Raw genomic sequence first — 16,496 nt, 5'->3', positions numbered from 1 at the left:
AATACAAATTTGAATAATGAATGAGGAAGAAAATACAGTATATAACAATAATAAAATACATGTTTTCAGAATATTTAACACTCATTTACTTTTTATTTTGTTTATGTTGGTGAAGAAAATGAAGTATTTCTTTTTAAACAAGTAGTTAGCCTGATGAATGGCATATCTTTGCAGTGTTGCATGTAAACAAAGGAGTGCTTTCTTATGCATGTCAAACATTCCTGGAATCAAACCCACGTGGCCTCCAGCTTTCATGTGAACGTAAAGCACAGCACAGCACAGTTAGTACATAAATAGGCCCGTACAGCGCATAACGTAGGGCTCTGTTAGCGCTGACTGGATCAATACAGTAAGCACTTTGTTGGCTGTGCAGGTCATGTGCTGCATGCTGAGACGTGATCAGCCGTTCTGTGGCGTGGACAAGAGGATCAAGACGTCTCTCACATGAGCGACCACGTTTTTGGACAAACAAAGTTGCTATTACATCAAGACGTCCCAAAACAGTTAATTTTCACTGCATGTTCTATCATTTATCTGCTTGAAAGAATAATAGATAATAGAATAAAAGTGACATCGAAAGTAAAAACAACTGCAGCCTATCCCGCCGGGCATCCTCTGGTTGTCCATGATATTTCATACACAACATGACATTACACACTCCTGATCAGACCAGTTGAAAACACTGCAAGAATGTTCATTTTGCACTGTTGGATCTTTAGGAGATTCTAAGTCGAGCTTCAAAATGCAAAAGGAAGAAATGGGAGTGAGACAAAAAATGTGTTGAGCAGGCAATTAAAGGAAATAGGCTGTTCATCCGTTGATAGAAAGTTGAAAAGCACAGCTTTTCAAAGCCGAATTATTGGCAAAAATCACACTGTTGGGATCTCTTGATGGCAAAGGCAAAAAAAGCTTTCTCTCTTTGGATGCGGTGGGATTGTTGAGCTGCATGAGCAAGGCTTCTCACAGCACCAGTCATTTCAAACGTCTTCAAACATTCTGAGGGTTATGGAACACAAAGGTCAAGTGGTAGACCCCAAAAAATGTCACCGGCCCCTCGGCTGGAAGATCCCATTGGCTGTCTGTCAAGACACGTGACCATCCGCGGCCCAAATGAAGGTTGTTACTGGTGCCGAGTGCAGTCCAATAACCATCAGACGGTATCTGTGAGAGAAGACTTTTAAGAAGAAAAGAGGTCTTCACAGGCCGCGTCTCCTTCAACTCCACAAAATTGCCCATTTGGAATTTGCATGAGAGCACCAAACATGGGACATGGAAAGGTGGAAGAAAGTTTTATTCTCCCTTGACGGTCGTGATGGCTTCCAACGTTGCTGACATGACAAGGAGATCCCACCTGAGATGTTTCCCACACGACACAGTGAAGGGGGCGCCGTCATGATCCTTCAATGGAACAATGAAGCTTCAGGTTGTGCAGGAGTGTCAAACAGCAGCTGCCTATGTGGAGATGTTGCAGGGGGCATCCCTCAAGACTGAAGGCCCTCGTCTGTGTGGTAATGACTGGCTTTTCAACAGGACAACGCTGCAGTTCACAATGCCCACCTGACAAAGGACTTCTTCCAGGAGAATAAACTCACTCTTTTAGACCATCCTGCATGTTCCCCTCATCTAAATCCAACTGGGAACATTTGTGGTTGGATGGAAAGGGAAGTTTACAAAAATGGACATCAGTTCCAGACAGTGGATTCCCTTTGTGAAGCCACCTGGAGCAACATGCCCACATGCCTGCTGGAAACACTGGCATCAAGCCAGCACAGCCGCTCTGAAAAACAAACTCCAGGCTCGTACTGGTGGACCGTGGGTCTGTATTCATTTAGTGCTTTTAATTTGATGTTGCTCCTGTCATCGTTTGACACAACCCATAATAAATAAGATGAATTAGATCGCTATCATGTACGTATTGTTTTGATGATGTGTTGAAAATCTTTCCCGGTGACGAGCTAGCACACTGCTAATGCTATTTACATTCATTCTTGTCTTCAGTCATGTTGAGCTACGGCGCATGAGCGACAAACGGTTGGCGACGGGCTCAGGCTCTCTCTCTCTCGTGATACCCGGTGCATGTCTTTACAAATCGATTGATCTAAGGATTTATGGCTGATTCTTATCGATCCAGGACGTTTGGGTTTATCGATCACAACCCTGACTATAGGGGTGTTATTTCTGTGTCTAGAGGGCTCTAATAATGTTAAAACGCACACTTAGAAGGTCGTAAACAGGTTTTCTATGCTCCAACTACAAAAATATTCCATTTATGAATAAAATAATCCTACTTCGCAGAAACTGACTCATCACAGTCGGGTCTGGAACCAATTAACGATAAACTGCTAACAACTTCATTGTATCTTCCAACATGTGCAACTTGAGAGGGAGAGAGAGACAGAGAATTCTGGAGTGGTTTTGGTCCAAGCAGGTAAAGCGCTGCATGAAAGCGTTTTTTTCCAAAAGGTCACTTATGGATGAGTCACACCTTTGAAGAACTTGCTCATGAAATTTTTATCACATCAAATTATTGGGGATGCAGCAGGTGTGATGAGAGAACCACAGAAGAAGAAAATGCTACAAACAACCTGAAAGACTTCTAGAAGGATTCAAGCTGCACTTCTTATTGTTTGTCGTTTAGCTTTTCTCTGCTTTATATTGTAAATAACTGGTTTGGTACATGGGAAATGAAATAGAAAGCACTTCGATGGCGAGTGCTGCAGTTACGAATGCCTGTCTCAAGTGTTATTTGCTCAACATTTTGCAGCAGGAAGATGCTTTGAACAAGACATGATGTAGTGTAACGGCATGTTTTGTAATACAATTATACTTTATGACAGGAATTGTATAAAACGGAATTTAGAAGTGTTCCAGGGTTACAACTGCTTTGACATTTCATACTTTTGCCAGACTCTGTAAACAGCTCATTCATTCATTATGCAATTAATCAACAACTACTTTGGTATTATATTAACCGTTCATTATCATCCGATTTCAGCATCTCAAATGTGAATATTGTTTCCTTCGTCATCCAGGAAAGCAAACAGGTTATCTTTGTGTTTTAGGCAAACGATATTCACACAAATCAGCTTTGACTTTGGAAAACCGTGATGGACATTTTCACTTTGTTTCTGATATGTTGTGGACCAAACCACTAACTGTTTGTGTTCGGGTCATATTGATTCGGTCCGTCTAGGGCAGGGGTTGGCAAACCACAGCCCAGAGGCCACATCTTGTCACTTTTGAATCTCGTGAGATCTTGTAACACGAGACCTTGTGACACTCCTATTTCTTATCATTAACGCAACTTCTGGTGCTGCACAGTTTTGCACTCCTCATCTTTCTTTTCGCCATCTTCTTCGTCAAAAGGGTTTGCTCTGCATAATTAGCTAGCTGACTATTGGATTAAAGGGGGGAAGTTTACTTCTTGATCTCTCAATGACCCGGGTAGGCTACCACACGATAAATCTATTTTTGCGTGTTAAGAAATGTCTGAGATCATCAAAAGCTCGCGAGCCATAGGTTGCCTACCGCTGGCCTAGTGGGACGTTGGCAACACACTGTACTGTACTGTCCTGGATATCATGTACTCTGCTGCTTTTCAACATGGAGCTGACTGCTATTCATCATCTGCCAGCAGCAGACGGAGAACATTTACCCAGAGACTCTGATGGACTGGTAATGGGGTAACCCCTGGAAAGACGCAAGCTACCATCCGCGATGTACTATGACTATCTGGACAACGCTGATGGGTCATTCTCCTGAAAGGGGTACCAGAGAGGGTAAGCCCTAAATATTGCCTGACACACTTATTAACACATTTGAAATGATATAATGTATACAGTAGGTAGTCACCACTTATGAACGATAATGAAAGATGATCCATGGAACGGATGGAATCGGAATCACAGTCTAGCCTTTAGCCTGGTCAAGCCTTAGCAAGCGCTACAACTGCGCTTCTGTCGGTGGTGGGGCCGCCTCCATCTCCTTCTAAAGCGTCTAGCAGTGGTATGTGGATCTGGGTTGTTGCAGCTAGCTGTTGGGGAAGGTGTTTCTCCAAGCCGTGTCTAATTAGCAGCGTGCACGTTTCTCGAGGAATGACTGTATATGCGACTTTTACAAAAATACACTACATTTTGAGGGCTTTTCCTTTCATTTTTCAATTAATAAAGAACTTATGTTTAAAATTCAGCAGGTACAGTTCCAATTTAAAAAGAGTGTAAAAGAGCAACGCTAGCAGCTAATGTGGACAAAAAATGAGAAGGTTGGAGGTGACCACTTTTTTTTTGTTTTATAAACAAAGAGGAAATGTGTTGCTAAGCTACCGTAGCACGGTGTTGCCGACTCACGAGGGAATGTATTTGGACTTCCTTGTGGGCCTTTTGGGTGCTGATATTGTAAACGACTTTAAAAGAACACATACAGCAGGTATACACAACTGGCATCACTGAAGGACTTGCAGCAATGTACGACCCGTTCATAGTCAGTCGGATGTCTTTGTCCCATTTAGCACGAGGAAAAGAAGATGCCTAATAATTGGGCCACACCTCCACATCAGCACATATGCTTACGTCCAATAAACAATCTACATTGTACAAAATGGACTTGGACAATATACTGAATAATCATATGCTGAATACTCTCTTGATTTATTGTACATGACTGCATATTCCATATATACTGTTAAGCAACAGACATGTGTTTTGGGTCTACACATTATAAGCAAGCAGCAGTTCAATTCTGACACTGTTATTATTGGACCCTTGCCAACCGACCCCCGTTTGCATTCCTTCCAGTGTCAATCTACAGAGGGGAGGGAGGAGGGGCAAACAAAACAGCCACCAAGGGACAAAAACCAAAAGAGGCAACGCCACAAATTCAGAAAACAACAGCGCTAGCTTCTACAATCAGTGGCGTGCGCCCTGACAACAGAGAGGCAGTCCTGCTAGCATAACAACTACTCACTAAAACACAACCCAAGTCTACATCAGTGGTTCTCAATTATTTTCTGTCATGTTCCCCCCTAGAAAAGGGATATTTATTTACTTACCTGTACTGTACAGACTGAGCTCAAAACTGAAACCAGGAAAATGCAACAAATGGAGCGCTGTGATGCATACAAGGGTATTCAAGAGTCAAACTGCATGTTGACTACAATACATCTGTACATGTCGGCAGGTCAGCAGTGACACTGAAAGTATTCTGCCTCTCACCAACAGTTCAAGTTCAAAAACCCCAAAACTCAATACATGATGTTCAAAATAAACCATAACCAATAAAAGCCTTTTGTTGCGGTTGAAAATTCCTAATTTAGGCAAAAAATATGCGACATTGTCTTAAATATGCATATTTTGACTAATAATAGGCCATATTCAACCACAATTTGAAATTTGAACTACGAAGTGGCGAGGGACGAATTGGACGTTACCTTGGACTACACTTTATAAATGTTCATGGCGCTTTTGTAGTTTGTCATTAGTAAGTTAGCACAGTGATGCAAAAACTACTTGACTGATCACCACGGAAGGCACTGGGCACAAATCAAGGAACAAACTAGCTAGCTAGGTACTAACTTAAAGAACGAGACATGGCATATCAAAGTAATTGGAGCAAATTTTATGAAATCCACTCTCTCCACCAAGGATGTATCTGCCTCACGTTTGTCTACAAAGATGTTGTGGATTCCAGGACATAGTAAGCATTTGGAGACAAAAAGTCACATTCTGGAGATTCATCTGGTATGTATTTTTAGCTAATTTTATCAAAAATGTTAACGTTTTGGTCGAGCTATGCACACTTACCGTAGCTTTAACTGAATGGCAGTACTGCACTAAATATAATATCATGGCAAAAGAGAAAGAGTCGATGCAGGAAATGCAGATACTGTACATGAGGTTTGCCTAAACGTCCCGCAGTGGAACAGTACAGCAACCAGAGAGGACATAAGATGTAAACATGAGGTTTCCCCCATGCGAGGACCTATTCCAGACACTTCCTTGGCCAGCCAGACTTTAGCTTTCATGCAGCGTAGAACTAAGCAGAGATTGTCTTCAAGGCATTAAGACGTGTTGACAAGGCCTACAGAGAAGCACAACACATACACGCACACAAAAAGGAGCTGAAGCTCTTTTATGGGGAACATCTAGAGGTGGAAAGACCACAAAAATAGTCTCATGGGTCACAACCTTTTGTGTTATGGCGTACTAATATTTTGACCTCAAAACGTTCTACTTTCTTTTACCTGAAACAGTCATTGCGGATACAGTAATAATCAGTGCCATTAGTATAGAGGCCAGTGTAACCAATGGAGTGACCTGACCTGTGTGACCCGTGCTTTGGGTGGGTGTCCTACCTGCTTCCAGAGGAAGGGGTCCAGGGTGTTCTGCATCCAGGACAGGCTGACGTGCACGGCGGACAGCAGTAGGCCGGTGATGACGGCGGCTCTCATCCTGACGGGGAGCAGGGTGTAGACGACGTAGATGAAAAAGACGGTCCACCAGATCCCCTCAGAAGCGCTGCGGGGCTGCACGATCAGCACGCCGACCACCTGCACCACCAGGACCAGCAGGATGAGGACGTAGCAGACCACCCACATGTGGTCCTGCTGGAAGCCGCTGCGGTTGCACGCCACCATGAGGGCCAGCGTCAGGAAGATGGCCCCGGAGAAGACCACCACGTAGGGCACGCTGGGGCTCGGCGTCCTGGCCGAGCAGTGGAAGACCAGCATGACAGTGAAGACCAGGGCCAGCACCGCCATCAGCATGGTGAGGCTGCTCTGGTTGAGGCGGAAGAAGTAGCGCTGGTAGAGCCGCTCCAGGTTCTCCGACTGGAACTTCTTGGAGCTGAAGACGTGCATGACGCCGCTCCAGCAGGCCGCCGCAGAGAGGCTGAGCTCGGCCACCTCCTGCTCCTGCTGAGCCCCCCGCCGTTCGTCCAGCCCCAGCTCCACCGACTTGGCTCTCAGCTCCTCGCCGTGCTCCTGCCACGCCGAGCGGGAGCGGAAGCTGACCCTGCTGACTGTGGTAGGGATGCGGCCGGGCGGGGGCGGCCGGCGGCGGCCCAAGTCATCGTCGTCCCTCCAGCGACTGTTGGTGCGGGTCAGCCGCCTGGCCGAGTACGGACAACCATTCGTCACCGACTCGGACTCCCCCCAAGCGGACCTGTGCTCGGTCCCGCCCCTCAGGTTGGGACCACCGGCGCCGGGGGGGCTCACGCTGTTGGATCTGGACATGATGGACTAGGAAACCCCGAACTGGGAGCAGGTTGGCGAAAAAACACTTTTACTTCCAGAACCAGAACACCCAAACACATCAATGTCACACTGATGGTGCAAAACATTCATTCTCGTCGTAATCCAAGGGAAAATCAATCCAAGTCACAGGGGAACTTGGTCCTCCTCAGGCGGGGTCATTAGCTCCAGGTGGGTTCGCCTCCACTTCATTGGGCCCAATTAGGAACCATCCAGGGAGAGCCTCGCTGCTCCCTCCCCGAAGACAAGCTCACCTCCGCGGCGTCGAGCAGAGAATGCAGAGGAGGTGAATAGAAAGTAGATCCCATGGCGGTGGTTCCTGTTTTGTTGCTGCTGTTACACCTGCGCCGCTGAGGAGCCAGTGTCGTTTGGCCGCCAAACAAGCATCACCGGGCGGTCACACACACGTAGGAAGCAGCGTCGCGTGGGTGGGCTCGGCTCAGTGTCGCCATCCGATCAGAATCACAGCTCGGGTACTTCGGAACGATACAGTCGTGACGACCTCTCGGGTGTCTTCCCCAGCTAGCCAACATGTGAAGCCTCGGTCAGCGTTAGCTTACAGCCTGACGTGCCCGGGTTTCTTCGGGGGTACATAAATAGGGCGGGGCAACTTGGACACACGCTACCATTGGTCAGCCAGTCCGTCAGTCTACAGTTAAGCGGGGCACACATTGTGACCGGGGCCTTCTTATTCAATATTACTTTGTTAAATGTATCTTACTGTTTAAGATAACACATCAAAGTAATGAATACATGTAAATATATAGTTTATAGCAGATTGTGGATGTAGACGTTATATGCTGACGTAATTTTTCACAGTTGAAGATACTTGTAGGAATTATTGCACAAAGAACCTTAATTTCATTATTTTGCTAATCATGTGTCTTGACTTCCCCACTCTTGCTCCAGATCATGATTGATACATGTAATTGGTTAAAACTTGAAAGTTGTTATAATAAAGTCAGGTTCACTTTGTCACTGGACAACCACAAGAGTCACAGTTCAGTTCACACACACTTTTATGACAAATTCAACAAGCTTATGTACCAACTTAATCAAATTATTGTGACACTTATTCGGGCAACAGTGCTACCACAACAACATTGTGCTTTCTGTCCATATAAACTCGCATGTACAAACGTTTTAAAGATTGTTATTTTACACTTCTAAATCGAGTTCATCTAGAATATCTGGAATTTGCACTCGTTTTGTTTGGTCTGTATAGTCACTTAGCTCGCTGGCTAGCTGCTAACATGACAGCAGAAAATAAATGAGATTACAGGCAATATTAAGTTTATTCCAGACTAAACTGAAGTAATGCTACCGCTCAAAAGCCATCTTGTCCTTTCATTGTTTAAAATGAACAAAATACATGATGGAGGGACATCAACGGGGGGCTATGGACATAAATAATGTTCTCAAGCGCAATCACTCAGGATAAACAGTACAAGTCATGACTTTTAGTGGACAAAAGGAGCAAAACAAACTTATCACAGAAGCAATGGCATACAGTCACATGAAAAAAAAAGAAGAAAGCAATGCAAAAACAGAGGTCCACACAGGTTTATTGTCCGCAAACTGAAACTGAAATGGTTAATTCTTCCGACTAAACGGCGCCTAAAGAGGGCAAAGCTGCACGTGGGGTTCTATTTAAAAAGAAAGCGGTGGATTCAGTGCATCCTTAAGCGCGGCACGCTTACTCAGGCAGCTGAAGTTCATAAATAAAACAGAAAATCAAGAAAACAGCGGCGGCGGGCATCTAGCAAACAAACCCTGACTTCAAAAGGTGAGGGAAACTAAATGAAATCTAAATCACGCGCGAGGTCCGTTTTGTTTCGGTCAAAGTGGACACAATTGGAGTCCGCTTCCTTTGCTTGCTCTGCTCTGGGGTCTCATTGGCGACGGGCTCCAAATCACTCCACTTTGCTGTAGTCTCCAGCGTGGCCCAGAACCTTCTTCCTCTGCCGGATCATGTGGAAGTAGAGCTGAGGGAACACTGCCGAGATCAGACAATAAGTCACACCGCTCCCTGGAACATCAACACAACATTGTGGGGCGACCAGCTGGCTGAAAAGACATCTGCTGTGTCTCAAGTGGTGCAAGGGCCACTTTGATATCACGTGTAGAAATGCCTAGAAGTTTTATAGACAGTATATTTCAAGATAAAACTGTTTGTCAGCTTTGTGACACACGTGAAAAAGTCAACAATTTGTTGGAAAAAAAGTGAAAATGTGCATGAACTTCGCTATTTGCCTTTATTTGCGCTATTTGCCCTTTGCCCTTTTCCAAACATTTCAGTTTTCTTCTAAAATAATGTTTGTACATTTTCTGACTTTGTTCCCGTATTACAACTTTTTCCCCAAAATACAACTTTATTTTGTTATGTTTATTGCAATTGGACTGTTCAGGTCGTCTTAGAAGACGCCCAGCAGGTGTCCTCAGTTCATGCTCAATGACAACACAGGATAAATGCTACTCGGACTAGATAGGACAGCCCTAGTCTGCTTTCCATAGTTTTTGCCAACTTTTTGTGAGTGTCCACAAAAAAATGGCATGCACATGGGTCATGGCCAATTATGCAATTTAGATAGCGACGTAACCCTCCACCACAACTAGATTGCAGTCCTGTGGAAAACACTGCACTTAAAAATAAAAAACAGAGACTTTGCTGCCTCCCTTGGTGCGGCTGTTTTGGTTCGCAAACATGCGCATAGCAGTTAACCACACAACTGTTTAAGTGTACGTACGTGGAATGTACGAGATCATGACCAGGATGAGGAAGGCATGGTAGTCGAAGGAGAAGTTGTACTTGTTGGGGAGCGTGACCGAGTATAGGCCCATCTTCTGCACATGGGGCAGCGCCGCGTAGATGGTCAGCAGCTCGCCGCTCACGCCCATCGGGTAGAGCACGATGAAGAAGGTGTACCTGCACGCCCCCCCAAAAAAATGGCCGACTCATAAGACCTGAACCGTGTGGACAAAAGCATTGGCACACACTTCCTTATTCAATAAGTGAATCAATGAGAGATCAGTCTAGACCAGGGGTGTCCAAACTTTTTCCAGCGAGGGCCACTTACTGAAAAATGAAAGGATGCGAGGACCACTTTGATATTCAGGAAAGCAACACAGAGATATGCTAAGAAGCTACATGTAGCTCAAGAAAAAAATGTATTTCACTTTGTAATAGAGGTGAAATGCTATTAAAATGATGTGTTTTCCATAATAATACAAGTTTATTCTTTCAAAAATGCAACTTTTGTTCTTCATTCAATGATGACATTTTTTCTTAATATTTTGACTTTATTCCCATAAAATGACAGGTGTTTTTTCCATTTCTGCTGTTTTTTTGTTTATTTTTCAACTATTTCAGTTCAGCTTTCCTCTTGTAAATGTTCTCTTTATATGTTTTAAAACAAGAATGTATTTCTTTATTACAACATTGTTACTAAAATGATATTTTTCCTCATTTTTGAAGTTTATTCTCATAAAATTGCAACTTTTTTTCTCACCAGAAAACAATTTTTTTCTCTTAATATTTTGACTTTACTCTGGTAAAATTTCTGCTCTTGATTTTTTTGGTATAATTTTCAAAATATTTAAATTTTCTTCTTGTATATTTTCTTCTCCTAATATTTTGACTTTATTCCCATGTTATACATTTCCCCCCAACCTAAGTTTCCAAAAATTACAACTTTATTCATTGTTTTTGACTCAATAAAAAAACATCTTTAATATTTGAACTTCATGCTTCTAAAATGACATTTGTCCTCATACTATGACTTTATTCTTGTGAAATGATGGCTTTTTGTCCTTGCTAGGTTACAACTCTTTACTTAATATTGTGACTTTTGATTGATTTTCCCATTTTTGCTGCTCTTGTTTTTTTTTCTTAAGTTTCCTTGTTAAATTAAATTTTTTAGACTGCGCTGCGGGCCGATAAAATCACAGCCGCGGGCCACAAATGGCCCCCTCGCCACACTTAGGACACGCCTGTTCTAGACCAGTTGGTTCCTAACGCGTATCTGAGCAAGACTTGATGGACAATTATATGCTTTACAACAAGAGTGTCCAACGTGTGGACCAGGCGTTTTTTTTTGTGTTTTTTTTTTTTTAATTGGCCTGCGGCACATTCTACAAATATAATTTAACAAGAAAAAAAATTGCCAGCAGCAAAAATGGAAAACTAGTTTTACAAGAATAAATAAAAATAATACATAATAAAATAACACAATATAATAACAAACTAATTAATAATAATAATAATATATATATATATATATTTTTTTTACAAGAACAAAGTCAAAATATTAAGAGTAAATTTTTTAATTTTTTTACAAGGTTGTAATATAGTGAGGAAATATAACAGCATTTTCGTAGCATAAAGTTGAAATATTAAAGAAAAAAGACTATTAAAGAAACAGGAAGTGATGAATTACTAATTACATGTTCCTAGATACTCTGCTCAACTTTGTAAACTACTGTAGAAATGACAGAAATACTTCAATTACATTTTTCTCCAATTTTCAGTATGGTCCAATAATGATTAGATTTTTATAATTATTAGAAGCTAAAGAACAAATCTTAACCAGGGGTGCCAATAATTATGGCGGGCGCTGTATGTAACTACAAAAATATCAAAGTGGCCCTTGCATCATTTCATTTTTCACTATGTCGCCCTCGCTGGAAAAAGTTAGGACACCCCTGCTTTACAACATTGGAGAAGACAGATTTCTTTTCCTAGTACACAAAGCAAGGTCCATAAAGGCGTGTTTGGAGTACCGCTAGTATGATGCGGAAGGACAAGCCCACGTTTGGTGGTTCCCTACAGACACACCTTGTACAGAGCTACCCCAACAGTCCAAAAGGTGTTAAACCTGTAAAGACTCCATATTTTCACTCCTTGTAGGTGTCCCGATACTTCTGTCCATACCGTGTATCTCCCCATGTATTCACTGACATGTTAGTGTGGCTAATAATCACCGGGATGCTAATTTGTAGGCCAAGCGGCTTATGAATTTCATAAAGGACTACAAAGATGTCCGCCTACCTCGCCCATTTAATGAGGTAGGGCAGGTGATTGAGCAGGCTGAAGGTGTAGAAAGAATAGCGGATGATCTCGGTGACGGTCCAGGCAGCGACAAAGAGCAGCACGCTGTCCTCGCTCTGCACCTGCAAACACCAGACACACGCACACACTAGCCAGTGAGAAGACGTTTGCATCCCACGCAGGACTAAATGTGGACTTCATGCTCATAGATCATATCACACTGCAGGACGCCCTCGGATGTTAGTTTAGGAACAGCAAGAAAAGGTTAGAATTCAACACACAAGTCATCCCCGCTTCTACGAGGATGAGCATTGATTCGGCTTTTTTTTTTTAAATCACAAACATCCAGCTAGCAAACAACGCAATGGACGTATAGTAGACTAGCTGGCTGCCTCAAAGGGCTGCAGCTATGTACGGGACCCTTCTGCACTTCAACAAATCATAATAATAATAATCAGTTGTTGTAATAAGTCTAGTGCTTATGTTTCTCGACATTAATCAGTAGAATGGACTTATCGGGTTTTTTTCAACTTATACTGGTGTGGAAACGTGTTAGCCCCACTTCCTGATTTCTTTGCACGTTTGTCACACGGATATGTTTCAGATCATCAAACAAATATTAGTCAATTGTCCTGCTGCAGAATTCACCAACAGATGGTCAGACATTCTCCTTCAGCAGAATTCATGCTTCAATTTATCACAGAAGGTCTTCCAGGTCCTGAAGCAGCAAAACAGCCCCAGAAAATCACACTACCACCACCATATTTTACTGTTGCTATGATGTTACGCCAGATGTAATGGGACACACACCTTCCAAAAAGTTCAACTTTTGTCTCGTCAGACCACAGAGTATTTTCTAAAAGGTCTTTGGGATCATCAAGATGTTTTCTGGCAAAACTGAGAGCAGCCTTAACGTTCTTTTTGTTCAGCAGTGGTTTTGGTCTTGGAACTCTGCCATGCAGGCCGTTTGTGCCCAGTGTCTTTCTTATGGTGGAGTCATGAACACTGACCTTAACTGAGGCAAGTGAGGCCTGCACTTCTTTGATTGTTGTTGTGGGGTCTTTTGTGACCTCTTGGATGAGTTGTCGCCGCGCTTTTGGGCTAATTTTGGTTGGCTGACCACTCCTGGGAAGGTTCACCACTGTTGCATCTCACTGTGGTTGGCTGGAGTCCCAAAGCTTTAGAAATGGCTTTATAACCTTTTCCAGACTGATAGATCTCCATTACATTCTGTCTCGGGGTGGGTCACAATACATTTTTCACACAGGGTCGTGTAGGTTGGTCGGGGAGTTTTCAACCTTAATAATAAAAAGTTTCATTAAAAAAATGCATTTTGTGTTCAGTTGTTCAGTCATTGGCTAATATTTACATTTGTTTGATGATCTGAAACATTTAAGTGTGACAAACATGCAAAAAACAACAAAGAAATCAGGAAGGGGGCAAAGACTTTTTCACACCACTGTATGTATTAATTCTGAGCCTCAGTTAACTTTTCATATAACTTTTCTTTTGTTTCAATAAGACATTAAAGACAATCAGTGTTCCCACAGGGGTGGGTATAATGTGATGATGTAATAGTCTAATTTGCTTAACTGGCCATGACACATTTGCAAAAAGTGAGTAAAAGAAGAACAAGCTAATCTGTTCAGAACTCCAAATGAACTTTCTTCAATCGCTTCCTTTTGTTGTTGTTGTTTTTTTTATGTCACAAACAAGATGAAGCTGGTGTACTCTTCGACGGGGGAGCAACAGCAGCGCTTGCTGCTCGTTGAGAAGAGCGATACGCGCTTTCATGTCAGGAGTCGCCTTCACTAGATTTATCACTAGTCACTTTTTTTCTTTTCCAAACAACGATCCCTCCTGCGCCGTCTTTTTTTCCCCTCTGCCAGACCAGCTGCATTTTAATGTGTGAGGGGCAAACAGGTAGCGACACATTTATTTCTGGTGGGCTGCCGCAAATAAATGAATGTATGAGAAACACTGAAAACGCAAAGAAAAAGATTTAGTTGCAAAAGAGAAAAAAATATTATTTTGTAGCATTTGATGAGTTGCATGTAATGAAATGACATATTAATTTAATGAATTACATCAGTCTGATTTTTCTAAAAGTGAAAAAAAAATGTAGGTGGAATTTTTCCCTCAAGACAATCAAAAATGTTTCTCCTTCTTTCAATTTGATCATCGCAACTCCAGATGAGTGCGATCAAACGCCCATCCCTACGTCCACACACGTTCGCAACAAATGAAGAATCATACAATGATCACAGCAAGTCACCCATGTTGAGTAGCTTCATTCCTGCAAGAACACGTCATGTGACTTACGTGCTCACGCCTCCTCCACCTGCAGTGTATCAGCGGAGGGTGAAACAATCTCATGAAATCATCACACTGCATGTGATTACTATTCATTATTTTGTGTGTGTGTGAGAGATTCTGAGCTCACCTCTCGGACGCTGTGTGTGACGGCCCAGGTGAGGAAGACCCTGGACATCACCTGGAAGCCGGTCAGGACAACGGAGGACGGCACGATCCCTGAGAGGGAACGCCAGACGCACCATAAACTGCTGCATCGTACCAGTGAGTGTTTTAATGTTTTGGCACTCTCAGTGCAGAAAACATATTCAATTTGACTTATTACCTCTCAAAAGGGAGCATTACTATATTTGTAATGGGAAAATGATTGTATTAGATTGTGAACCTCATGAAGTGTCCAGTAAGCAGTTTTGGTTGAGGAAGCTATTACCCCCTCTAGTGGCCATTAAACAATTGTAAAATGTCAAAATGCGTTATTTGAACACGTTAGGAATAATAATAATAATAATGTAATGTATTTTTAGGTCAACGCTGAGAGGTTAAAGGTTAATTAATGCAAGTATTATTTACGTTATTACATACAAAGAGGCTGAACTCACCTATAGCGCAGTGCACAATCTGCAAATAAAGGATAAAAATTCACGTATTTCTTGTGGGGTTTTTTTATTTGCATGAAAAAAAACTATTCACCATGCTTGTATTCACTGACCTCCAGGATGGCGCCGGTCTGAAAGAACTTAAGGGGTTTCTCGATGGAGTAGTAGAGGCCGTGGTAGCTTCCCCTGGCCAGGTACGCTCTAACCAGACCCACAGCAATCACCAGCCACCTGCAGAAAACAACACCAGACCATTTGTATACCAAATGTCAGTGCTGCAGGTTTATTATTATGGATAATATTTATCATCATTGTACACACATACTCATGTAGCAAGCCGGAAACACTGGAAAAACAATCGGTGTGTGGTTCTGCATACTATAGGGTGACTACTGTGATGCCAACAATGTAGCCTGACTGGTTGGAGCTGCAAGAGGAGCGCAACAACCACCACCCCACCCTGAAAGTATACTTAAAAGTGCTCAAATCAACTCAATTTTCTTTTACCATCACAAATCACAACAAACCTTCACATTTTTGCAAGTTTGTTATCTAAATATAGGTTAAACGATCGGCCTTCAATTCTCGCCACTATTTCTTTTGCCAGAATTTCCCAAATTTAACCTGGCAACCAAAAGGGAAAGAAAGGCGTGTGTGTTCCAACATGAAACTAAACAATGTAATCGTACGCTCGTGGTGCTCAATCACGTCCAGATAATCGGCGTTAAAGCATGCTGAGCCCATGTCCAAGTTCTTTCAAATCATATAACGGCTGCACAATAATGCTGAAACAAATCCAACTTCTGTAGTATGATTATTGCTGTTGCTGTGGTTAATTATTACAGCCATTATCAGCAGTCCAGTGCAGGCGCGCTCCATAGCAGCGTTAGCATTAGCCACATGCTCCTCTTACCCCGCTGTCATAACAACGTTGTAGATGACCAAGTAAGCCGTGGCCAAAGCGCCCGGACCCTTCTTCTTTTTCGGGGCTCCGTCGCTGTGTACTGCCTTGTTGGTCCCCGAAACAGCTGCCGACATGACTGCAAAAAAGCTCTCAACGATCTTTGGCCCTGCAAGGTGTCCGCTGGCAGGAAAAACTACAGCAGGCAAGATTGGGAAATGACGTCACAAATACAAGCTTTCGTTCTGTATTCGTCACTTCCGCATTCATTTTACTGTTATTTGTTATTATGTACCATTCAAATGGGCGTTTCTGAGTTGAAAGTGATTGCATTTCGTTTTATTGTATTTTAACGACGTGTTTAACGCAACTTTCAAACAGCTACAACAACGA

General features: G+C 42.7%; 2 protein-coding genes across 11 annotated transcripts in view; both read right to left on the bottom strand.

Annotated features, from left to right (window-relative positions):
- Positions 1-7,895, bottom strand: part of adcy5 (adenylate cyclase 5) — a 49,283-nt gene extending 41,388 nt beyond the window's left edge. For 3 of the 7 annotated variants that reach the window (XM_054788121.1, XM_054788125.1, XM_054788127.1), the window contains exon 1: positions 6,350-7,864. In XM_054788121.1, the coding sequence (XP_054644096.1) occupies positions 6,350-7,228 (879 nt within the window). In that variant the 5' untranslated portion in view covers positions 7,229-7,864. Of the gene's footprint in view, positions 1-6,349 lie in introns of all 7 variants that reach the window. The other 4 variants (XM_054788123.1, XM_054788126.1, XM_054788124.1 and 1 more) reach the window with 3 other exon arrangements.
- Positions 7,896-8,247: 352 nt separating this feature from the next.
- On the bottom strand, positions 8,248-16,314 carry hacd2 (3-hydroxyacyl-CoA dehydratase 2). Of its 4 annotated transcripts, XM_054788145.1 has the most exons (7): positions 16,116-16,314; positions 15,316-15,433; positions 15,206-15,224; positions 14,737-14,825; positions 12,294-12,415; positions 9,994-10,172; positions 8,248-9,242 (listed from the first exon to the last, which is right to left on the bottom strand). In XM_054788145.1, exons 1-7 carry the CDS (start codon positions 16,238-16,240, stop codon positions 9,160-9,162), a joined length of 735 nt encoding a protein of 244 aa, XP_054644120.1. In that variant the 5' UTR covers positions 16,241-16,314; the 3' UTR covers positions 8,248-9,159. The 4 variants fall into 4 exon arrangements, with proteins under 4 accessions (XP_054644120.1, XP_054644121.1, XP_054644122.1 ...); XM_054788146.1 differs by lacking the exon at positions 9,994-10,172; XM_054788147.1 differs by lacking the exon at positions 16,116-16,314 and having other exon boundaries at positions 15,297-15,388.
- Between the last annotated feature and the right edge of the window lie 182 nt (positions 16,315-16,496).

The sequence above is a fragment of the Dunckerocampus dactyliophorus genome, chromosome 9 (assembly GCF_027744805.1).
Source record: "Dunckerocampus dactyliophorus isolate RoL2022-P2 chromosome 9, RoL_Ddac_1.1, whole genome shotgun sequence".
Classification (NCBI taxonomy): Eukaryota; Metazoa; Chordata; class Actinopteri; order Syngnathiformes; family Syngnathidae; genus Dunckerocampus; species Dunckerocampus dactyliophorus.
This window is presented reverse-complemented; position numbering and strand designations above follow the sequence as displayed.

Bases quoted from the DNA above. Each gene is read 5' to 3' on its own strand.
- hacd2 (XM_054788145.1), bottom strand. From the start codon at position 16,240: ATGTCGGCAGCTGTTTCGGGGACCAACAAGGCAGTACACAGCGACGGA. The intron at 15,434-16,115 runs GTAAGAGGAGCA...TGTTTTCTGCAG, and splicing joins AACGTTGTTATGACAGCGGG to GTGGCTGGTGATTGCTGTGG. The intron at 10,173-12,293 runs GTAGGCGGACAT...GGGGGCGTGCAG, and splicing joins TACCTCATTAAATGGGCGAG to GTACACCTTCTTCATCGTGC.